Source organism: Vulpes vulpes, chromosome 6 (genome assembly GCF_048418805.1).
Source record: "Vulpes vulpes isolate BD-2025 chromosome 6, VulVul3, whole genome shotgun sequence".
In the NCBI taxonomy this organism is placed as follows: Eukaryota; Metazoa; Chordata; class Mammalia; order Carnivora; family Canidae; genus Vulpes; species Vulpes vulpes.
Genome location: NC_132785.1, coordinates 50,310,661 through 50,335,598, shown reverse-complemented (window position 1 = coordinate 50,335,598; position 24,938 = coordinate 50,310,661). Strand labels below are relative to the sequence as shown.

The 24,938-nt window shown below is 41.8% G+C and overlaps 1 protein-coding gene across 7 annotated transcripts in view; it reads left to right on the top strand.

Annotated features, from left to right (window-relative positions):
* Window positions 1–5,978: 5,978 nt before the first annotated feature.
* GGACT (gamma-glutamylamine cyclotransferase) overlaps window positions 5,979–24,938 on the top strand; it is a 44,092-nt gene continuing 25,132 nt past the window's right edge. The window contains exons 1-4 of one of the 7 annotated variants that reach the window (XM_072760946.1): window positions 6,029–6,094; window positions 6,936–7,114; window positions 10,086–10,268; window positions 10,464–10,629. In XM_072760946.1, the coding sequence (XP_072617047.1) occupies window positions 10,533–10,629 (97 nt within the window). In that variant the 5' untranslated portion in view covers window positions 6,029–6,094; window positions 6,936–7,114; window positions 10,086–10,268; window positions 10,464–10,532. Of the gene's footprint in view, window positions 6,095–6,903; window positions 7,115–10,085; window positions 10,269–10,463; window positions 10,630–24,938 lie in introns of all 7 variants that reach the window. The other 6 variants (XM_072760951.1, XM_072760950.1, XM_072760949.1 and 3 more) reach the window with 6 other exon arrangements.

The following is a 24,938-nucleotide window of genomic DNA, read 5'->3' as shown; positions in this document are numbered from 1 at the left end:
TGATAGCTTTTAGAGTACTGGTCTAGGAATTTGCAGACATCAGCAAACAAGGTGATAAAGTAGAAAGAACAGAGACCAGGAGTATGAGATTATCCTAGGGCCAAGTTCAAGGCATTAGTCACTTTTTTAAAAACTTTAATAATTCAGTTAGTTACAAACACTTCCAAACTGCTATTAGTTACCAGAAACCTGGAATGAGCCACTTAATTATTTACTGTGTGTCAAAGGTGCTTCTAATAAAATTAATGGTGGTAGTGGTGGTTGCGGCTTTGTTGTTAATTTCTCTCATTTAAAATAAGAGGGTTGTGCTATGCCAGGGTCTTCAAACATCCCCAGGTGCATAACCCTTTTTTACTAAAATACCTAAATCTTATACAGAAGTCTTCTATAAAAAGCTATAAAAGTGAGCCACTTTGGATGCTGATATAAATGGTTATTTAAAAATTTGTTGTGTTGGGGGCACCTGGGTGGCTCAGAGTGGGGAGTCTGCCTTCAGCTCAGGTCATGATCCCAGGGTCCTGGAATGGAGCCCCGCATCCATTCCCTGCTCTGCGGTGACCCTGCTTTTCCCTCTCCCTCTGCCTGCCACTCCCCCCACTTGTGCTGTCTGTCGAATAAACAAATAAAATCTAAAATTAAAAATAAATAAAATATTTGTTGTGAAATGTAAGAATGTTTGAAATGCCAATGCTTTTGTGGGAACAAAATATTTTCAAGGTTTCTAGTCCTTCAAAATATTTTGAAGGTAAAAGTACCTCAGACTGAAAAAGGAAAATTCTCCTCTGCCATTCATCAGACTAAGATAGCACAGATTATGTTGGCTGCAAAGTGAACAGGAAGCCACATTCCTCCCATGGATACACTGAAGTGATATGTCAAATATCACCCTTCCCTGGGTGACTGCTACTTTCCTACTAAGAAACCTTGTTCTGGAAAAGCACTGACAATAAGAAACATTGCTATTTGAAATCATCAGTAAGAATGGGCAAGCTATGTAACCTCCCTCCTTCAACCGTAAAGTAAAAGAAATTCTCTAACTGGTCTTTACCATACAATGCAAGAGTAAGCCTCAAATGTAATCACGTATATGAAGGCTCTTCAGGGAAAGAAGTACACATGTAGAAATTGTCCATTGGAATCAGTACCTTTAACAACAAGGTTCAAATGTAAAAGAAACTGGGACGCCTGGGTGGCTCAGCGGTTGAGTGTCTGCCTTCAGCCCAGAGCATGATCCCGTGGTCCCAGGATCAAGTCCCATATGGGGCTCCCTGCATGGAGCTTGCTTCTCCCTCTGCCTCTGTCTCTCTGTGTCTCTCATAAATAAATTAAAAAAAAAAAAAACCTTTTTAAAAAAGCCTACTTAAAAAGAAACTATGAGCCCAGATGACATACATCTCAGTGTATATTACCCAGCTTCCCTATTTTAGCCCTCATGTTAAAGAGCATGGGTTGGGGCTCACCCAGATATGGGTTCAAATCCTATCACTTTTATTTACTGGCAGCATGTCTTTAAGGGAGTTGTTTAGCCTTTTGGAGCCATTTCATATGTAATATGGGAATGATAACCTCTGCTGAATACTATCATTCAAGGGATTAAAAAAAGAGAAGAGTCATAATATGCTGGTCACATGACAGCACTCAAAATATGTTCATTTCCTACATCAATAGTTCAAGGGAATCAAGCTACATTTTGTAATATCTACATTTCTAGGCACCAGGTCAGCACTATTTCCTTTAGAAAGTTACTGTTTGGAGAGCAGGACCAAATTACTTGATTCTGGTTTTGGGAAGAACAATGACAGCAATATTATATACTCAGAGATTAGTTTGTGGCCGAACAATGGTTCTTTGCAATGTAATTAGCTTCCATTATGATGGATAACATATTTTATTGGTCAAATTACTTTTTCTGGGAGTTCTCATAATTATTCTCCTACTCATGGTTAGGGATTTATTCAACAAAACTAATGAAATAATCTCATATATATTATCTCTTTAGTCTTTACTTGTCATCCCCAGAAATACAGAAGATGGGCAAGAATAGCATAAACCATTTCAACTGTAATTGCCTGGAAAAGTCCATAGACTTTTCAGAAAAGATACCACATTTCTTTTGTGGAGAAAAAGTCAATGCCTTATTTTTAAACATCTGACAGCAAGACAAACCATGAGAGATCTTAACTCTGGGGAACAAATAAAGGGTTGCCAAAGAGGAGGCGGATGGAGGGATGCGCATTAAGGAGGGCACATGATGGGATGAGCATTGGGTATTATACTATACGTTGACAAGTTGAATTTAATTAAATTTAAAAATGATATCTGACAGCCGGGGCGCCTGGATGTTTGGGTCAGTTGAATGTCTGACTCCTGATTTCAGCTCAGGTCATGATCTCAAGGTCATGAGATTGAGCCCTTCATGGGGATCTGCAGTAGCTGAGGATTCTCGCTCTGCCTTCCCCACCCTGCCTGAGTGCATTCTCTTTCTCTCTAAAAAAAAAAAAGAAAAAAAGAAAGAAAGAAAAAAGGAAAAATCTGACCACATTAATTCCAGAAATACCAGGATTGAATTTAATGTGAGTGAACATAGCTTCATGAGGTTGGTTTTCTCTCTTCGTTCATTTTTTGGCCATGGAAATTGTTTAGCAATAAGATCTCTTGTAATAAGTAAAATAACTTGACAGAATGAAAAGAAGGAAAAAAAATATAACCCTGCTGCCTTCAAATTTAACAACAGTTTTTTTTAGAGCCAGGTTTAGAAATGGAAATAAGGAGTCCAATTATTGGGAGAACGTATTTGTTTCTACTTTCTGCACAAAAAGTTTCTAAATTAGCCTAATTAATGGATCCTGTGTTGAACTGCAAAGCCTTTTTGTTAAGTTCACATAGATTTGGATAGGGAAGGGATGCCTGGATGGCTCAGCAGTTGAGCGTGTCTGCCTTCGGCTCAGGGCCTGATCCCAGGATCCAGGATCGAGTCCCACATCGGGCTCCCTGCATGGAGCCTGCTTCTCCCTCTTGTTTCTGCCTCTCTCTGTGTGTGTCTCTCATGAATAAATAAATAAATCTTCAAAAAAAAAAGATTAGATAAGGAAAATGATAAAAAAAGTAAGCTTCACTTAAATAAATACTATTGAATACCTAACTCTGTGTACCATAGTGGCAAATGCTGCAAACTCATAAAAAGGATACAAGTCTGCCCTCATGAAACTCAGTCCAGGAGGGAGGCAGTCATATAAATCAACTATCACAGAAGAGACAGGTAGGTATTGTAACAGAGGCTGGAGCAAAAAACTACAGGGCAAAGTAGACAAACTCTGTAAGAGGGCAGTTGGTAAATACTTCAGGCTTTGTGGGTCACAGAGTCTCCATGACAAGCAAAGACTCCATGATTAAATGATAGTGACTATGTTTTCAGTAAAAGTTTATTTATGAATACTGAACTGTAAATACCATGTAATTTTCATGTGTCATGAAGTGTTCTTTTTTCTTTCTTTCTTTTTTTTTAATTTCAAGCATTTAAAATGCAAAACTCATCAGCTCATGGGCCATACAAAAACAAGTGTTGGATTTATTTTGTAGGTTATTTGGGGCCAAAGATGACTTTTTAAAATGATTTACCAGAATAATTTGATAACATTTCAGTAGATTTTGTAATGTTATTTAGTTAGATTCCAAGCTCCTTATATAGTCTCCTCATTCTGTTATTTATTTCACATTATAACTACAGTTTCAAGAGGTGAAGATGTTTTCCTATCTGCAGTATGGTATTTGCAATGCTGGCGGCAAGTGGGAGGAGTGACAAGGAGATGGGGCCGTCCGTTTTGCATAAAGTAGCAGTGTATTTAGTCAAATATAAATATAAATCAGGCATCTATTTTATCTACCTTATCGCACCGAAATCTGGAAAACAAGAGCTTGGCAATTACCCGCTTGGATTTAAACAATGACAATGGCTAAACCAGAAAACTCCAATTAAGGACAATCTATTGGTTTAAATCATTTGAGTTGATAAAGGAAATGTCGGCTGAGCTTTAAACCTACGTAAATCATTTGTACGCTTGACCCTGAGCCTGGAAGATATGGGAAATTATAGATGGCAAAATAATAGACCAGAATGAGCACAAAAACAGCTAGCTGATGGGAAGCTGAACCCTTTTTGGCAAGTCACTCACCTCCACAATTTGGATGCAACCAGATAGCCTTCCCGAGTCAACTCTGTTCCTAAACCAGAGCAATTGGCTTATAAAGGACTCCTGTGTGCCCACCAATCCTAAACTGACAGGCCATGGATTTGTAACTGACCACACAGATTCCTTGAAAAACTATGGGACTCTCACCTTTCTAAAAGTAATCCACACCCTTGCCTTTGTTGGGCAGTTTATTCACACAGGGTCACACCCTGTGTGTGCCCATCTAGTAGATCCTGGGAATCTAGATCCTATTCCAGTCCACAGGAACCAGAATGTGTATTTTTAATCCAGATCTTCAGTTGATTCACAAGCACATTTCAGTTTGAGAAGCACTGGAGCAAATCTTCACTAAATCATGGTTCTCAAACATGAAAGTGCATCATAGACACGAGTCAAAATGCTAGGCCCCACTCCTGGAATTGGTGATTAAGAAGACCTGGGGTGTGACCTGAGATTTGCCATTTCTAAATTGCCAGGTGCTGTTGATACTACTGGATTGGGGCCACATTTTGAAAACTTCTACTATAAACTATTTGTTTATGAGTTATTTCTTGAGAGTTAGCTGAAGACATTATCCCACAGAGCTATGTTGAATCAGACTCCTCAGGCTTACCCGGCATTAAATACAATTGAATGCTCCCCTTGTCACCGTCTTTAATTTTCCTTCACCAGAAGAATTATTTATTCATGTATTTGGCTCATTTTCTTTTGCCAACATGATTTGTCCTCCCTCAAAAAAGAATCATTCTTCACTAAAAAAAAATATTAAGATGATTACTGCTACTCTTTAAATATATTGTTGAAAATATATGTTAGACAAGTTTTTTTTTTTAATATTTCAATTTAATTATAAACTTCCCAAGACAAGAAAGAACTTTGGAAATAAATTATGGCTTATAAATATGATCTTTTAGTTTTCTTTGGTAATTCTATATCCATCCAAAACACAGCCACATCTGCATTATTGGGAACGTTTGGATAAAAATGAAATTGTAATAAAGTTTCAACTAGTCCACATACGGGGCATCTGAGTGGCTCAATTGGTTGAGCATCTGCTTTCAGCTCAGGTCATGATCCCAGGGTGCGGGGATGGAGCCCCGCGTCAGGCTCCCTGCTCAGCGAGGAGCCTGCTCCTCCCTCTGCCTCTGCTCCTCCTCCCAGCTTCTGCTCTCTCTTTCTCTTTAATAAATAAATCTTAAAGGGGATCCCTGGGTGGCTCAGAGGTTTGGCGCCTGCCTTCGGCCGGGGGCGTGGTCCTGGAGCCCCGGGATCGAGTCCCGCGTCGGGCTCCTGGTGCATGGAGCCTGCTTCTCCCTCTGCCTGTGTCTCTGCCTCTCTCTCTATGTCTATCATGAATAAATAAAAATTAAAAAAAATCATTATAAAAAAATAAATAAATCTTAAAAACAAAAACAACCTAGTCCACATACATGAAAGAGTGGAAGGGGCAGAAAATGACTAAGGTGGATAATTCCATTCCAGTAACTCTATATTTGTGTCTTTGGAGAGATGTGACAGGAGTGGGCCTCTATCTCTGTGCCCTTCTTGTCACCGGGGTCCCAAAAGGAGCATTGTTTAAACCCAGAATGAACAAAGTTTCCAGAGAAAAATTCTCCTTCAGCTTTTGGTCTTCACTCTTCTAATTTCTGGGGTTGCAGGTTTGTCCTAGGCGCCAGGGGACAGACGGGAAGCCTGGTGGTGGTGCGCGTGTCATTAGCTGCGGGGCGGCCCCAGGTGTGCGCTGCCCAGGTGTGCTCGGGCCCGGGCGCGCGGGCGGGGCCGCGTCCCGCCTCCAGGGGGCGCCGCCGGGGGCGGCCTCCCGGGGCGGCTGCGCACGCCTCGCCCTCGTTTCCGCTCGCCGCCCGGCCGCCCGCCCGTCCCGACGGCGCCGCGCTCCGCCGCAGGTGAGGCGCTGGGCGCGGGCCGACCCGGGGTCTCGGTCCCCGCTGCCGCGGCGCGGGCGCTCTGGGGACGCCGGGGACTCGGGGAGCGCGCCTGGCCGCGAAGGGGCCGCGGGCGGCCTGCGGGAGCTGCCGGGCGGGGGCGGGGGCGGGGGGGCACCCGGCGGCGACACGGGCCCCGGAGCCGCGGCGCGCGGCGTGACGCAGGCGCCACCGCCGGAGCGGGCGAGGGCGGGAGAGTTAGGAGCTGTCTGCGGGGGTGGACGCTGCCGGCGCCCACGGGAAGGGCGGGGGTTATTCGCAAGGTAGTTTTAAGAGGATCTCTCAGGGGAACCAGGCTACCGCTTTTCAGAATTTTTTTTTTTTTTTTTAGATTTTTAAAAATTTATTCATGAGGACAGTCCGGGTGGCGCAGCGGTTTAGCTCCGCCTTCAGCCTGGGGCGTGATCCTGTGGAGACCCGGGATCGAGTCCCACGTCGGGTCCGTGCGTGGAGCCTGCTTCTCCCCCTGCCTGTGTCTCTGCCTCTCTCGCGCTCTCTGTCTCTCATGAATAAATAAATAAAATCTTTAAGAAAATTTTTTATTCGTGAGAGACAGAGAGAGGAGGGAGAAGCAGGCTCCCCGTGGAGCTGGGAGCCTGATGCCGGACTCGAGCCCCGGACCCTGGGATCACAACCTGAGCCCAAGGCAGTTGCTTAACGGACCGAGCCACCCAGGTGCCCCTGAAAATCTGTGTGTAATTTCGGAGATTCCTGTTTGTGAGGAAACCCAAAGCTGCCAAAGAAATCTAAAAACTCCTGGTGTTTGTCAGCGTATGACCTTAGGTTTCCTTGGAGCTGTTAGGTACACGTCTGAACACGGGGAGAAACTTCTCGAACAGCCTTGACTGTCGAGTCTGGTTGTTGCTCTTCCGCTCTGCCGGCCAAAGGGTACCCGGTAATTGGACTTGAAACCCTGAATCAGTGCACGGTTCTTGAAGCACCGCTTCTTGGCTCCAAGCTGGCTTTATGAATACTGAGCTGGTAAGAACACGCAGGAGACTTGTAGCCGCTTTTTAAAAAGCAGGTCTTTCATTGTGCCAAACGCCCTAGGGAGAAATCGTGTATTGAAAACTAAAGGACACGGAGGCCCGGCCCCGGTGGCTCAGTCGGTGGAGCCTCCGCCTCTTCGTTTCCACTGGGGCCGTGATGAAGCCACAAATCTTAGACAAATTAAGCACGAATCCGCTTAAGATTCGTCCTCTCCTCTCCCTCTGCCCCTCTCCCCGATTAAAAAAATAATAACCTAAAGGGCATCTCTAAATCTGTTGGATTGGCCTATATAAAGTGTAGGTCTCACCCTGTCCTTAGGTACTTTTTCCTATAACGGAAGACTGGTCTGTCATTCAATTTATTGAAATGCTAATATGGAGAGCTCCTGCAGTTTGCCCTCATTTTCCCAAAATGCCTTGTTTTCCTGAAATGACTCCCAGGAGAAGCCGGAAGTTCCTGAATAAGCAGACAACCCTGGTACAGAGCATTTGTATTTCAAAAGCCGCGTTTGTAAAGTTCTGTTAATTTCTAATTGGTGGATTTTGGTTCAGAAATATTTTGGACGAGTTGACCTTGCTAACGACGGTCTCAACTGTTAGCATGAGACCTAGAGAGGGTGGTTATTCATGCTGGCCTTAGATATTGGGCAGCAGGAAGTATAAGAGAACAGGGACAGAAGCTGTTACTGTTTTTAAAATTATCTGTCCTTTTTTTTTTTTAAATCTAGTGAGATCTCTTGAAAGTTCCAGCCTGTGTCAGCTCTTCTAAGTGGAGTCACTGAAAGGCTTTGTACACAGTTAGCCAGGCCCTTTACCAGGGGGCGGGTCACCCTGCTGACTGGGGTGGAGGTGAGGGCTGCAGTGTTTGTTTGCAGAGGGACTGGTCCCAAGGAGAGGTGGTGATAATAGGACACATTCAAGCAAACTTAGCATTCCCCTCTAGAACATTCTCTATTCAGGGGCAAACCTTAGCAATTAAAGAATGTATTAGGAGGGCATCAGTTAAACATGACCAGCCTCTTAACAGAAATTCATTCTTTACTTGAAGGTCTCTCTCTTGTCAGTGACACTGCTCAGGGCAAGACAGCCTTGTTTAGGTTGGACCTGAGAGCTGAAGACAGAGCTTACTGTGCATAAGGTGTTATACTCCGCCTCTGGAATTACAGAAAGACCCAGTTACTAGGAATCTCAGGATTTGTAGGGCATTATGAGGTAATAGACACAGTAAAGAGCTAAAATGTTAAAAGGGATGAAAAAAATTTCAAAGTGGCAGTGGTCTGTTGGGGCACAGAAAGACAAATTGTCCTTGGAGGACCTGGCTAGGGTCACATTTATGCTGGACCTTGAGCAGAGAGTGGAATCTTAATGGGCTAAGGAGTGGAATGGGGCATTCCTGTGGCAGACACCATGAACAGAGTAAAGGAGTTTAAAATGTAACCAGGTTCAGAGATACAGGAGCAACTGGTGTGTTGAGTCTGGACTCTGAAGCGGAGGTATACCTGAAGAGAAAGGCTGTCTGGCTATAAACTCTACCTCTTTTGTTCTTTGGAGAGGTAAAGAATCTAAGCAGGCTCCACGCCCACCATGGAGCTGGACATGGGGACATGGGGGGCTCAATCTCACAACCCTGAGGTCATGACCTGAGCTGAAATTGCAAGAGTCTAACTTAGCCAATTGAGCTATAAGGCACCTCTATAAACACTTTTTGATCAAGGTTCTGGGTTCTTTTTTCCTTTTTTATTAAAGCAAACACAAAAGCACAGGGAGTAGTACAATGAACTTCCACAAATCCATCAAATAGATGGAACAGTTTGTTAAAACAATTTCATTGGCCATATCTGCTTCATCTTTTTTGTTGAAGCAGCTTAAATTCCAGACACCGTATCATGTCATCCTTAGTGCAGTATGTGCTTCCAACAAAAGGTCTTTTTCTTGTATAACCTTAATACCATTGTTATCTCATTGTCATGATTATATTGACAATAATTCCATAATGTTTTCGAAGACCCAGTCCATAAAGTTCCTTGATTGCCTCAAAAATGCACTTACTTTTCTGTTGGTTTATGTGAATTGGAATTCAAACAAGGTCCACACATGATACTTTGTTGAGCAGCTGATGCCCCTCTTAATCTAGGACAGGGGTTTGGCAGACTGTGAAAAGGGCCAGATACTAACTCCTGCAGGCTTTGCAGGCCTTGTGGTCTCAGTTGCAACTAATCAACTGTGTTCGTACAAAAAGTAGCTGCGGATGATATGTACATGAATGAACGTGGCTGTGTCCCAATAAAATTTTGTTTTAAGACTTTTTGTTTTAAATTCCACTGGCAGGCTGGACTTACCTGAGAGCTATAGTTTGCTGACACTGGTCTGTCATGGTCCCAGTGGATTTCTTTAATGCCAATGATTTACTGGTGGCACTTGGTTGCTTATAGATGCCTCACGTTCTGGATTTATTTGGCTTTTTGTGTAGTATCATTTAGCTTGCTCCTCTATCCCTTGTATTTCCTATAAACTGGAAGTTAGATCTAAAGGTTCTAAAGGAAGTTAGATCTAATTAGGTTCAGGTTCTCCGTTTTTGGCAGGTGTACTTCAGAGGTCATTTTAATTGTTTTTTAATGTAAATATATGGCTCAATATTTCTAAAATAGGCTTTGCCTTATGGCTGAAAATACATTTTTCCCCCCTTGTCTTAATATTCCTTACTTGAAGGAGAAGATACGGCTTCTATTTCTCCAGGATGTTGAGAACTTTGAACCCCTCTGCTAGGTCAGTGGAAACCCCACCCTGTGGCCCCTTGGCTGGTGGACCACATTTTCCCACTGAATGGAAATATCTTCCTCCCCAGACCCAGGGTTTCAGATGCCATCTGGTAAGGGCTAGTTTGGTTTGTTTTTGTTTTTAAGCCCCTTGTCTCTTAAACACTCAACTTTCTTCACTCATCTTCCTCCTCATCCTCCCAACAGGACTGAGAGCTGGAAAGAAATACTTGGTCCATGCCATGGTCTCCTGGTCACCCTGTGAGGTGGGAGTACTTATCCTGCTGTCCCGTTTAGAAGGATTCTAAAGTCAAAAGCTTTTGTAAGCTCATACACTTATTCTGGTGCTGGATTCTAGGGCAACACAGCTTTGAAGAAACATGTTTACAGGTAAGAATTCTTGTTTTCCCCTCTGTTCTAGAGTGCATTTTACTCCTAAATCCTGGACCACCAGAGGTAGCATCTTGACAAATAGTGTCACTTGGAAGTCCTTGTCTTTCTGTTGTTTAATAGATGAAACTGTCTGTTCATCCCTATACTCATTCTTCTTTTTTTTTTTTTTTTTTTTTTTTTAATTTATGATAGTTACAGAGAGAGAGAGAGAGGCAGAGACACAGGCAGAGGGAGAAGCAGGCTCCATGCACCGGGAGCCCGATGTGGGATTCGATCCCGGGTCTCCAGGATCGCGCCCTGGGCCAAAGGCAGGCGCCAAACCGCTGCGCCACCCAGGGATCCCTCATTCTTCTAAATAGTATGTTATTGATCTTTCTCTTACTGATTTGTAAGAATTCTGTATACGTTGGAGATACTAATCTTTTGTTATATGTGTTACAACTGTTTCCCCCATTTTTTTAAACTTTGTTTACAATAGTTATGCTCTGTAGAAAATTTAATTTTATATAGGGGGAAAAATAACAGTTTCTGTTTTACAGTTCCCTTGTTTTATATTTTGCAAGACTTGTCCATTTCAAGATTTTTTTTTAAGGTGTTAATAATACAGATAAATGAACATGTGATGAGAACTAGGAACATGTGATTCTGTAAGAGAATATTGAGGGGCACTTGGGTGGCTCACTTGGTTAAGTGTCTGGCTCTTGGTTTCAGTTCAGGTCATGATCTCAGGGTCGTGAGATTGAGCCCTACTTTGGATTCCACCCTCTGCGTGGAGTCTGCTTGAGTTTCTCTCTTCCTCTCCCTCTTCCCCTCCCCCCCACTTGCATGCACTCTCTTTCTCTTTCTCCCTCTAAAATAAATAAGTAAATCTTTAAAAAGAGAGAGAATATTGAAGTGGGCTTTTTCTGCTAGATAACATTAAATTGATTAAATGTTGGTGTTAAGATTGGCCCTACGTTGGTAAGTGTTGAAGTTGGAATTTGGGTATTTGAGGGATCATTATATCATTACTTCTGTATATATTTTACTTTCCATAATAAAGAAGTTTTTCTTAAAAAAAAAAAAAAAAAGAACAGTAGGGGAAAAACCTTCTTTGTCCCATTTGTTCATATTCAGCAACTATTAAGCTTCCTCTGTGTTGAACACTGGGAGTGTTTGTGTTATTAAATGCACAGGCTAGGGCAGCCTGGGTGGCTCAGAGGTTTAGCGCTGCCTTCAGCCCAGGGCGTGATCCTGGAGACCCTGGATCAAGTCCCATGTCGGGCTCCCTGCATGGAGCCTGCTTCTCCCTCTGCCTGTGTCTCTGCCTCTCTCTCTCTCTCTCTCTCTCTGTCTCGCATGAATAAATAAATAAAATCTTAAAAAAAAAAAAAAGAACTGTGATGAAAGTTACATTAATCAACTTTAAAACATAGAATTATACAACCAAAAAAGGCCAATTTTACTTTATATAAATTCTAGTAATGATGAATGAAAGTATCAGAGATGTAACTACTCTAAAACAAAATAAGAAGTAAAAGTAAGAATAAGAGAATTCTGAATTAAGCTAATGCCTGGCACATATCAATTATGATTATTAAAAGAGACCTAGGACATATATAAACCAAATACAATGAATGGGCTTTGTTTTGACTTTGGTTTGAATAAACCAACTGCACAGACCTTTTTAGGCAAATGGGGATATTTGAATATAGTATTAGATGATATTAAGGAATTTTGTTCATTGTTAGGACTGTAGTTATGCAAAAACTAAAATTAAAAAAAATCATAGTAAAATATTTAGTATTTATCACTAAAATATTTAGTGATAAAATTATGTGATTTCTGGTATTTGCTTCAAAATTCTTCAGAAGAAAGCAAACAAACAAAAACAAAAAACAAAGGGAGAATGACAAATGGAACACATATGGCAAAGCCAGGATGGTGCTGTCAGCTCATGAATGGTTAAGATCTACTGTACTCTACTTTTGAATACGGCTGGAAATGTTCATAACAAAATGCTAAGAGAAGGAAAAAAAAAAAAACAGTGACTTAGTCTTTGTAAATACTCCTCAAAATGCAATCTAATTGTTATTTATTCATTTATAAGATGCACTACAGTTGATTCTTGAACAATGCTGGGTTGGGGAACCAACACCCTGCATTTGAAAAATCTGAGTATAACTTCTTCTGACTCCCCAAAAACTTAACTACTGAGAGCTTACTGTTGACCAGAAGAAGCTTTAGCGATAAGGTGTGCGTCAACTAATGCATATTTTGTAAGCTATATGCATTATATACTGTATTCTTACAAGAAAGTAAGTTAGGGAAAAAATGTTATTTAAAAAAGGATGAGGAAGAAAAAATATATTTATAGTACTATTTTTATAAAAAAAAAAGCTGCATATAAGTGGATTCACAAGTTCAAACCTATGTTGTTCAAAGGTCAACTGTGATTTCCCCTTAGAGTTTTTATTAGGCTTTTATAATTTTATTTATTTATTTTATTTATTTATTCATGCGAGACAGAGAGGCAGAGATATAGGCAGAGGGAGAAGCAGGCTCCTCGCACAGAGCCTGATGCAGGACTTGATCTCAGGACCCCAGGATCATAACCTGAGCCAAAGGCAGGTGCTCAACCACTGAGTCACTCAGGTGCCCCTCATCACAATTCTTTTACAGAACAGCACCACCAAGAAAAGCCAGAAAACAAAACCAAAAAATACTGGCTTCCCTCATTCTGTCCCATTGTAAGTCAAACCCTTCCCCTTCCCCTAGTTGCTGACCACCCTTGATCTAGTCTCCATCTTTTTTTTTTTTTTTTTTTTTTTAAGATTTATTTATTTGAGAAAGAGTGAGTATGTACAAGGTGGGGAGGAGCAGAGGAAGAGGGAGAGAGAGAGAGAACCTTAAACAGATTCCATGTTGAGCATGGAGTCCAAAGCAGGGCTCAGTTGCACAATCCTAAGAACATGACCTGAGCTGAAATCATTAGTGGGATGCCTAACTAACTGAGCAACACAGGTACCCTGACTGATCTCTATCTTGAAATGTTTTATCTAGATTGTCACATAAATGAAATTAAATAGTATGCAACCTTGGGACTGGCTTCTTTCACTTGGACAACACCTTTGAAATTCCTCTGTGTGTGTTCTTATTTACTGCCCATCTTACAGGCATACCCCAGTTTACATATCCATTCACTGTTGAAGGACATTGGATTCTTTACAGTTTGAGGGGATTATGAATAGAGCTGCTATAAACATTTGTAGATAGGTTTTTATGGATTTAAATTTTTCATCTTTATAGAGAAGATCCCCAGGAGCAAAATGGGTGGGTCATATGGTAAGTGTGTGTTTAACTTTTTAAGAAACTGCCAAACTTTTCCAGAGTGGCTGTACCCCATCATTTTGCATCTCAGCCACGAATGTATGAGAGTTCCAGTTGCTCCATATTTTTGTTAGCACTTGATGTTGTCAGGGGTTTTTTTTATTTTTTATTTAAGCCCTCCTAATAGGTGTGGTGGTGTTTTTTTTTTTTTTTAATTATCTGATTTCAGTTTTTTTAGTATTCTAAAAAATTATTTTTAATAACTCTTGAGTAAATTACTGAATTGAATTTATTTTATGTACCTATTATAAAAATAATTATTTTTGGCTTTTTGATGATATTCTGTATTTAAATACGGTAAATATTCCATATAGAAAATAATCAAAACCAGAATGTTATTTGGATATTTTCTTTTTTCTTTTTTTTTTTTTTCTTTTTTAAGATTCATCCATTCATGAGAGACACAGAGAGCACAGAGAGGCAGAGACATAGACAGAGGGAAAAGCAGGTTCCCTGTGAGGAGCCCGATGTGGGACCCAATCCCAGGCAGGACCCTGGGATCACGACCTAAGCCAACGGCAGGTGCTCAACTGATGAGCCACCCCGGTGCCACTAGATAGACTTTTCTTTAGTCTCACCAGTCAACACATCATATTTGGCAAAGGATTACAGAACAGTACCTGAATACATGATGCATTTTGCAGTGATCCATTCATTATAAGCATCTTGTGCTTATCTCATTTCTATTTTATAGAAATTTCGTAACTGCTCAGTTATGTTAGATTGATCAGGGGGCTCCCAGGTGGCTCAGTTGTTTAAGTGTCCGACTCTTGATTTCGGCTCAGGTCATGATCTCAGGGACGTGAGATCAAGCCTCGTGTTGGGCTCTGTGCTGGACATGGAGCCTGCTTAAGATTCTCTCTCCCTCTCCCCCTCTTCCCCACTGCCTCTAAACAACAAACTTTATTTTAAAAAGAAAAAGAGGGCACCTGGGTGGCTTAGTTGGTTGAGCATCTGCCTTGGGCTCAGGTCATGATTCCGGAGTCCTAGAATCGAGTCTCAGGTCTGGCTCCCTGCTCAGCAGAGAGACTTCTTCTTCCTCTCCCTCTGCCTCTCCCCACTGCTTGTACACACTGTCTCTCAAATAAATAAATAAAATCTTTTTTAAAAAAGAAAAAGATCTGTGAATAGTAAATTACATGGGAGCAACTGGATGTAAGCAGAGTAATTTATTTGCCTTTTAACTACAGAGAACACTGCAGTGTTGTAGTTTAAAAATGAACTCCCATGTGTCTAAAGCTGTAGTGAAAGCTTGCATTTGAATACCTTTTTCTTTATTAAAGCATATTGAGCTCAAGGAAGAAAACCATTTGTGAAATAAAGATCATCTGCATCTCTTTGTATGACTTAGGGACCATAGTCACTGGTTACTATTGCCTGAAAGTGTGGAGTTGCCTCCTGGTTTAATTACCTAAATGTCACTGCTAATGCTTTTGTCCTTCCCCTTGAATTAGATGAAACTGTGGAGGTCACTGCTGGGGGACAGCTCTGTCAAGTCTCACCATTAGCTGTTATGGTTTGAGCTTCCAGTTGGTAGTATCATTTAACAGAATGGAAATTACCATCATTCAGAATCTGAGATTCTTCTGAATATTTCTGAAAAGTTGCTGAAGGATTAGGTCAATTGGGAGACCTTCCTTTGTAATCCCAGAGGCATTAGAAAGAAAGATGGAAGGGCAGTCCTGGTGGCGCAGTGGTTTAGCGCCGCCTGCAGCCCGGGGTATGATCCTGGAGACCCAGGATCGGGTCCCACGTCGGGCTCCGTGCATGGAGCCTGCTTCTCCCTCTGCCTGTGTCTTTGCCTCTCTCTCTCTCTGTATGTCTCTCATGAATAAATAAATAAAATCTTAAAGAAAAAAAAAAAGAAAGAAAAGAAAAGAAAGATGGAGCCAGACAGAAACCAAGATGGAGGACAACTTGCCTGGTAGGCTTGAGGTTGCTGTGGTATGAAGACTGAGAGGCCAAGTGTTAGGAAAATTTGGTTCAAATGTAAAGCAATGGGATGTGTTCCTGTGGCTAAGTCATTTTTGGTTTAAACCTAACAGTAATTAACCCTTATGTCAAGTAGGATTGGGATAAATAAAAAATAGTGAAGGATTAGGAAGGTTGTTACCTCCATTGGACCTAAGTCTTTGTTTCGTCTAAAAACAGTATAGATGTTCTTTAAACTTCATTCCTGTTGATACTAATAAAGTCCTATAGATGTACATATGTGGGGGGGTGGGGTGGAGGAACAATAGACATGTCCTGGGGCCTTAAATTGGGGCTTTGGAGTACCAGACTAATACACCTGCTGCCCCCTGGTGGCATCGTGTTAAACAGTGACATTCGGCGGTGAGGCATTCCACAGAGCTGAGTCTTGCCTTGCAAGAGGAGACGTTTTCTCTTTCCGGCTCTGTTCATAGTTACTATCTGTATGATCTTAGGCAAATCATTTAGTTTGATTACAGCCTATATTTCACTTCTTCACCTTTAAAATGTAATTTTGAAAGTTTTTTCCAGCTTTCACATCTTAAAATTCTCTGATGGTAATACCACATATTATGTACCGAAAGATGTTAAGTTCCACTTTCTCTTTTAACAGCTAAATCCTAACAAGTCCCAGATATTTATTAAGAAAGCAGACTCTAGAATAACTCCTGAGGCTTGATACGGACAGCAAACTGCATAGATGTATCTGTACCACCATCCATAATCAATCAGTATGACAATCCTGCATTATGATGAAAGCTTACAAGTTATATCATTTAAAAAATATTTTAATTTTTATTGTGGTACAAAAATAACAAAATTTACCACCTTAACCATGTTTAAATATACAGTTCAGTAGCATTAAGTATATTCACAGTGCTGTACAGCATACCTCCAAAACTTTCATCTTGTAAACCAAACTGTGTACCTGTTAAACAACTCCCCTCTCTTCCTCCAGTCCTTAGCAACCACATTCTACTTTCTGCCTCTATGAATTTGACCATGTAAGTGGTATCATACAGTATTTGTCTTTTCATGACTGACTGACTTCATTTAGCAAAATGTCCCTAAGGTTTATCCATTTTGTAGCATGTGACAGCAGTTCTTTCCTTTTTAAAGCTGAATATTGTCTATAGATACCACATTTTATTTATCTATTCATCTGTGAATGGACACCTGGATTACTTCCACTTCTTTGCAATTGTGAATAAGGCTGTGCTGCATCATTTGTAGTATGCAGTGTTTACAAATGCAGAGAGGGTTTGTACAATTTTTTCTGTGCATAAAAGACTAAACTTTATTATGAAGAGCTACCATTCAGCCATGCTAGAAAACTAGGATATGGTGACTTTTTGTGTGGATGAGTAAGTTAGAAAGGAAGTATCTCACATGTGGTACTTCACCCTGCTGGTAAAGGGCAAGGAAAGGTTCCCGGTTGTCGAGCAGGCTGAACTGCACCGGGCTTTACAATTCTGGCCAGTCCCTCTTGGAGGTCAACGCTGTGATTTTTGCTCAGGACGTCGGAAGGATGGCTTCTCCTTCCTCACGTCTCCCCTTGTTTGAAGTCTGACCTGAACCCCAGTTACTTTAAAGAATGATTTTTTTTTTTTTTTAAAGAATGATGTTTTGACGGAGATTTTGGATTTTTAATTTCCGGCATGTCATCAGAAGCCAATCTAAACCAGGTTACCTGTGAATTTGGGTAGCAGACAGACAGGCTCAGAGGATTGGGCAGCGGGGAGGTGAGGCCATCTCACTTGTGGAGCATCACATAGAGAGAAAGCATTTCAGGTTCACTTCACTCTAGCTTTTCCTCACATCATTATGGTTAGAGTTAAAAACAAGCATAAAGACTGTCCATTAACCCTGGGTGATTCCTGGGAATTCAGCCACCTGGGGCAATGGCTAAATCATGCTTCTGGAAGATGTGAACCCAGCCTCTGGGCTTCCTTCCCCTGAAGGCCCAGCTGCTGCCACCCCAGGGCACACCCAGCTCAGAGCCTGTGCAGAGAGCCCTGGACTGTGTTATGCTGCTGACACCAGGTGTTGAAAGTAAAAAATGTATTTATTCCACATTTTTAACATGATTATTCTTGTTGCTTAATATTTGTCCTTAAGGCTGACCTCAAATCGTAAGAATAAAAACATGATGCTCCTAGAACATTTGTATTTAGTGACATGATGCTCCTAGAACATTTGTATTTAGTGATATTGCTGAGGGAACCCTCTCACAGTGAAATGATGGGGCACATTAAAGGCCTAACATGTATTATACTTGGAAGGGACCACCTTTTAGTTACTTAGAATCTTTTTTATCTTTATTTTTTATGTATTTTCCTTTTTGTGTCACTTGGACAATTGAAGTGTTTTATTTTTAAAGACACAGGTTTCCACTTGTGTTAAATCTTTAATATTTGAAAATTTTGCTTTTCTGGTTAATTGAACTTTCCATATAGATGAGAGTTAAGCAAAAATCTTTTCTAGAAAATCTTGTGAAATGAATTAATATGCCTTCCCTGTTCTTACAGTATACAGAGCATAATAAAGCCTCTTTTACCCTAAAATTAGTAATTCTGTAGTAGCATCAGCATAAAACTAAAGGACCTTACTCAGAGTAGGCAAAATATGGAAACAATCTAAGTGTCAACAGTTGAATAAAAAGTGTGTGTGTGTAATATTCCATTATATGTGGAATTATATATATATATAACAATGGAATTTTATATATTATCCATATTACATATATTTATATCATATATATAGTTATAGTATTCAGTCATAGAAAAGAAGGAAATCCTGCCATTTGCAGCAACATGGAAGGACCTGGAGGACGTTATGTTAAGTGAAATTAGCCAAACACAGAAAGATAAACACTGTATAATATCACTTATTTGTGGAATTTAAAAGTGTTGAACTCATAGAAGCAGAGAGTAAAAGGGTGATTGCCCGTGGGAGCTGGGTACAGGGTACAGAATTCCAGCTGAGAGGAATTCGCTCTAGGATCTACTGTGCAGCCTGGTGAAGTATAGTTATAATACATCGTATTCTTAAAATTTGCTAAGACAGTGCACTCGAGTGTGTGGTAACTGAGGTGAGAAGTGTGGTAATTAGCTTGATTGTGGTGATCATTTCACAATGTGTACATGTGTCAAGCCATCACATGATCCGGGGGGAGGGGAACCCTAAAAGACCCTTCCCTAGATGGGAAAGCTCACTGAGAAATAAATGGTTTCCCAAAAGATTAATCACTAGAGAGGTTTTTTTTAATGTTGTATTTTATTATAAATACAGGTTCCTGTTCCAACTTCAGACTTACTAAAACTTTGGGAAAAGGGGCCCAGGAGCAGGTATGATGAAACTTTCTGTGTTTCAGGAGCTCAGCAGAGTCTACTCAGTGACCCCAGGCTTCCCTCCATCCATCTTCCTGGGCAGGCTGTGCCCTAGGCTCCTGCCAGCCTCACCTTCCTACCTGGGGGCCCCGGGCCCGCCATCTCCCCCTAGGAATACCACCCCTGCCACCCTTCTGTTTCTTTCCAGGAGACCTTGCCCTCTCTTCAGGGGTCAGTTCATGGCCAAATCACACACAAGCAGGATTCAATTCTCTCTTTCTGTTCTTCATGACCCTCTGTTCAAGCACTTTCACCTGTCAGTATTTTGTATTCTTATATGTGTATCTTTTTAAAGATTTTTTTTAGAGTTTTTATTGAGATGAAATTCACATAACATAAAATTCACTATTTTTAAAAAATATTTTATTTATTTATTCATGAGAAACAGAGAGAGAGAGAGAGAGAGAGACAGAGAGACAGAGACACAGCCAGAGGGAGAAGCAGGCTCTACCCAGAAAGCCCGACAGGGACTTGATCCCGGAGCCCCAGGATCACACCCTGGGCTGAAGGTGGCGCTAAACCATTGAGCCAACCGGGCTGCCCTAAAATTCACTACTTTAAAGTAAAGAACTCAGTAACATTCAGCACTTTCATAATGATGTATGACCACCTCTGTCTAGTTCCAGCACATTTTCATCATCCTGAAAGAAAATCCATGTAGGCTCGGCAGTCACTTCCCAACCGTCATTCCCTGCAGCCCCTGGCAACCACCGTGTCTGGATTCACCCATCCTGGTATTTTATATCATGGAATCAGACAATGTGTGACCTTATGTCTAGCCTCCTTCACTTAGGATGTTTTCTGGGATCATCCATTTGTATCATACATCATGTTATCCTAGGAGCTGTATCACAGCTGTTGTGTAACGAAGTTCCGCAGACTGGGAGCTTACACAACAGAGTGTATGGAGGCTGCAAGTCCAGGGCACGGTTGATCTCTCCTGATGGCTCTCTCCTGGACCAGCAGACAGCCGCCTTCTCCCTGTGTCTTTACATGGCCGTCCCTCTGTTCCAGCATCCCTGCTATCTAACTTTCCTCCTCTTATAAGGACAGTGGTTGGACTGAACTAAGGCTTACTCTGAAGACCTCATTTTAACTTAATCCCCTCTTTAAAGACCCTGTCTCCAAATATAGCTACAGTCTGAGGCGCTAGGGGTTTGGGGTTTTTATGAATTCGGCAAGAAGTGGGCACAATTCAGCCCATAACAATCAGTATATCTTGTTTGCAACTTAGGCTTCACACCATTTTCCACATTAGAGTTCTCTGAGCACATGCCCCATCTTCCTTCTAGATTTTGAGCTTGAGGGCAGAGCTCCTATCTGTGTCCTCACAGTGTGGCAAGCTCTGGGTGGATGCTGAGTGCTGTGGCTCTGTCCAGACCCAGTATAGGCAGCTGAGTGTCCTCTTCTGTCCTCCATCTGCACCAGTACACAATACGTGTGTCTCCAGTGAACTAATGATCCTTGTAGATCTTGTTGTTGGAGAAGGCAGTTTTTATCTAATACCTGCTTGGAGGGATCCCTGGGTGGCGCAGTGGCTTGGCGCTTGCCTTTGGCCCAGGGCGCGATCCTGGAGACCCGGGATCAAATCCCACATCGGGCTCCCGGTGCATGGAGCCTGCTTCTCCCTCTGCCTGTGTCTCTGCCCCTCTCTCTCTCTCTCTCTGTGACTATAATAAAAAATAATAATAATAATAATACCTGCTTGGAAACTTTTGTTGTCATTGATTTCTTTCTGATCAAAATAGAGAAAAGAATTGGCTATTTGAGAATTCCCAGAACCAGGCAGACATACTCATTCATGTTCTCTGCATGTGCTGCATTATGGGGGACAAGTTAAAATGTGCTCCCTGTCCTTCAGGAATTTAGTAAGAGAGCAAATAACCAGAATGTAGGACAGAATGTGACCAGCGCACTAAGATACAAACAGAGAAGGCTTTGGGACAAAGGCAGGATCTCAGCTGAGATTTTACGGATGGGTTCGATTTGGGCAGGAAGGTATAAATGTAGTGTCCAGGTGGTAGTAAAAGATTAGGATTGAGGGAAGCTGGGGAGGGTTCAGGGAGCAACAGCAGGACAAGTTGGCGGGGCTCAGGCTGCAAGTACAAGTGGGACTGCACACAGCTGGACAGGACGCAGGGGTGTCCTGAGCATCACCACCTGGGTTAGAGCTCCTGAACTTGCCTCAGGAAGCTCAGTACAGCTTAAGGGTGAAGGTCAGGGCTAGAGCTCCTAGAAAGGAGAGTTCTGATTGGGACTGTAGCTGTTTGGAGGTGGGTAAGGGCTTGAACTCCAGAATCAGACCAGCTCTGCTACTTGTTAGCTGTGTGACTTTGGTCAGGTCAGCTCTGTTGACCTACACCCTCTGTCTCCACTTCTTCATAGGCAGAATGGAAACAAAGGTGCCTAAGTTACAGGTTTCCGCAAGGATTAAATCAGTTAAGATATGTAAAGTGCTTAGAAGTACACCTGACTCTTTGTAAATACTGCAGAAGTGCTGGTCGGGACTATTAGTGACACCAGGTTTGAAGAGGGTGATGATTACCCAAGGAAATACTACTTTTCTTGCAACACTAAAAAGGGTGTGTGTGAGAGAATGGAAATCAAGATGTCAGCCTCCCCTAAACTTAGTTGACTAGATTATCTATTATTTGCTGTTAAGGGTATGTGACTGGGGACCACATAAGCAGGGCTTGTCATTTATGGAAAAATAAAATTTCACAGTGTTTCCATGTACATCCAGTAATTTGAACATTATGACAAAGCCAGTAAGGCAGGCAAGACGGGCGGTTCTTCCCTGTGAGGCTACGTGAGGTCCCCCAAAGGCTGCCCTGAATCCAGACCTTTTGAGTCCCACTATGTCACATGGCCTGGGAGAAGTTCCAAGGCAAATAAGCCTCTGTTTCCTGTATCTTCTCAGAGCAGGGAACCTCTGGAGATTGATCTTTTGAGCAGAATTAATATTTTTCTATTTATTTCATTGAAAATAACTCTGCTATGGTCCAAATGTTTGTGTGCCCCCAGAATTCTGTAAGTCACCCAGTCCATGTTATTTTTGTTACAACAACCTAAACTGACTCTTGTTTGTTGGGTACCTACATGCATGAAACTCTGTACTGGGGCACTTGACCTGTGTTATCTGAGGGGGTGCCCACTCTACCTCCATGAAGTGCTACTGTGTGACTGGACAGAGAAGGAAACCGAGACTCAGAGTTTCGGTCATTTGCCAGTGTCACTGTCCAGGCTGGTCTGATCTCAAAGCCAGTCCCCACAACAGGCATGCTTCTGCCCATCCTGGGGCCCTGGATAGATGGGTGAAAAGCACTCCCAGAACTCAGCTGAGTTCTAAGTAAGGGAATGTTTCCTGCACAGGTTTTTATTCTAAAGATAGCAAAAGGAGACCACTTGGAGAATGTTTGGCCTTTGAAAATCATACTTTGAAATAGGCATCGTGTCTCAGAAGAGCCCTCACTAGCAAGACAAGCTCTAAAATGGGTCAGAAATGGGAGTAAAAGGGGTGCCTGGGTGGCTCGGTTGGTTAAGCATTTTGCCGTTGGCTCAGGTGCTGGGATTGAGCCCCGTGTTGGGTTCCTGCTCAGTGGGGAGCCTGCTTCTCCCTCTTTCCCTGCTTGTGCTCTCTCTCACGGTCTCAAATAAAATCTTTAAAAAAAATTTTTTTTTAAAGAAATGGGAGTAATGAAGCAAAATATGGGTCTTACCTCTCAGTAACAATCAGAAATAAGCAATTCTCTGGGGAAGTTTGTAACTAATATAGAACTTTTGCTTATATGAGAAAATAACAAAAGAGAAATACAAAGCAGAGTTCAGGAAGGTTAGATAGTTAATGATAAGCCCAAGAAAGTTTAGATCATTAATGGCGAGTTAATAAGAAATGTAACTTGAAATACTGAAACAGTTTAAAATGTTCCAGGAATATTACTGTTTAACAAGACAGGTGAGTAGGCCAAGAGCTTATCCTATGGCTGCAGAGTCAGAAGTCAGGGACTGGGCAAATGAGACAGTGTGTGACTGTTGGGTGTTCTAAGGGCATTGTGATCAAATGATTCCCATAGTCGTAAGCCCTGGAGGAGATGGGGTGGGGGTGCAGCCTGGGCTGTCAGAGACATTCTGGATATCAGAGATTTCCCCCACATGTACATCAGTCTTGTTAGCTCACATGTCCTAGTGCTTTAGAAAACAACTGCACTATATTTGAGGACAACGTGTCATAGAAACTTACAACTTGGACAAGAATCTAGGAAAACAGAGATTATATGAAGATATGGAATCGTCTATAACAAAACAAAACAAAACAAAAAAACCCAGGCAAGTCAAAAGCATCGAATTAGATCAAGTGATGATGGTAGAGTTTCGGGTCCTTAACTAGGGGAGCAAGAGGGGTCATTAGGTGAGAACAGTAGAAATAGGCATTTGTCCAACAGGCATTGTGTGCCTGAGGCCAAACCAGGTGCTCCGTGTCCTTATCCAGTCTTCTCAGGGCCTGGCTGAGGAAGAGGTTTTTCACCCAGCTGGGATATGGGTAACCTTGGTGGGGGTGGAACTTCACCCCAGAGCAATTCTGTCTTGTTTCTGGATGTAGATTTGAGTTAAGTTCCCCTGGGTAAAAGCTAGGAAAAGAGAATATAGAGATTTCTCAGCCATCTTCATTGAAATTGGAGCAGAGAGGAATGGATAAATCAGTTTGGCAAAGATAAGGCCTAACTTATGGAGTCTTAACCTATTACAGAGGTGCCCGGGTGGCTTAGTTGATTTAGCATCTGACTCTTGGTCTCGGCTCAGGTCGTGATCTCAGGGTGGTGGGATCGAGCCCCGCATCAGGCTCCACACTCAGTGCAGAGTCTGCTTTTGTTTTTGTCCTTATTAAGTTGTGTGAGTTTTTAAAAAATATTTTATATATTAACCCCTTATCAGATAGATGGTTTGCAAATATTTTGTTCCATTCAATAGATTGTCTTTTCATTCTGTTAATTATTTCTTTTGTTGTACAGAAGCTCTTTAGTTTAATGCTCTCTCACTGATTTTGTTTTTGTTGCTTGTGCTTTTGGTGTCACACCTAAAAAATTGTTGCCAAGACCAATGTCAAGGAGCTTTACCCCTGTATTTTCTTGTAGTGATTTATTTATTTATTTTAAAAGGTTTTTAAAATTTATTCATGAGAGACACAGAAAGAGAGAGAGGCAGAGGGAGAAGCAGGCTCCATGTGGGGAACCCCATGTGGGACTTGATCCTGGGACTCCAGGATCACGCCCTGGGCGTGAAGGCAGGCGCTAAACCACTGAGCCACCCAGGGATCCCCTCTTGTAGGAATTTAATTTTTTTTTTCTTGTAGGAATTTAAGTTTCAAGTTTTATTTTAAATTTCTAATCCATTTCAAGTTAATTCTTGTGTGTGATGTAAGATGAGTATTCAATTGTATTTTTCTGCATGCAGCTGTTCAGTTTTCATGATACCATTCATTAAAGAACCTGTCCTGGGCAGCCCTGGTGGCGCAGCGGTTTGGCGCCGCCTGCAGCCTGGGGTGTGATCCTGGAAACCCGAGATCGAGTCCCACGTCGGGCTCCCTGCATGAGCCTGCTTCTCCCTCTGCCTGTGTCTCTGCCTCTCTCTCTCTGTGTCTATGAATAAATAAATAAAATCTTTAAAAAAAAAAAAAAAAAGAAACTGTCCTTTTCCCATTGTGTATTCTTGGCTCCACATTAGTTGACCATATATGCTGAGATTTATTTCTGGGCTCCCAATTCTGTTCCATTGTCCTTGTATTTATGTTTATGCCACTACCATACTGTTTTAATTACTATTGCTTTGTAGTATACATTTAAATCAGGAAGTACGATGCCTGCAGCTTTGTTCCTTCTCAGGACTGCTTTGTCTGTTTGGGAACTTTTGTGGTTTCATACAAGTTTTTTTTTTAAGATTT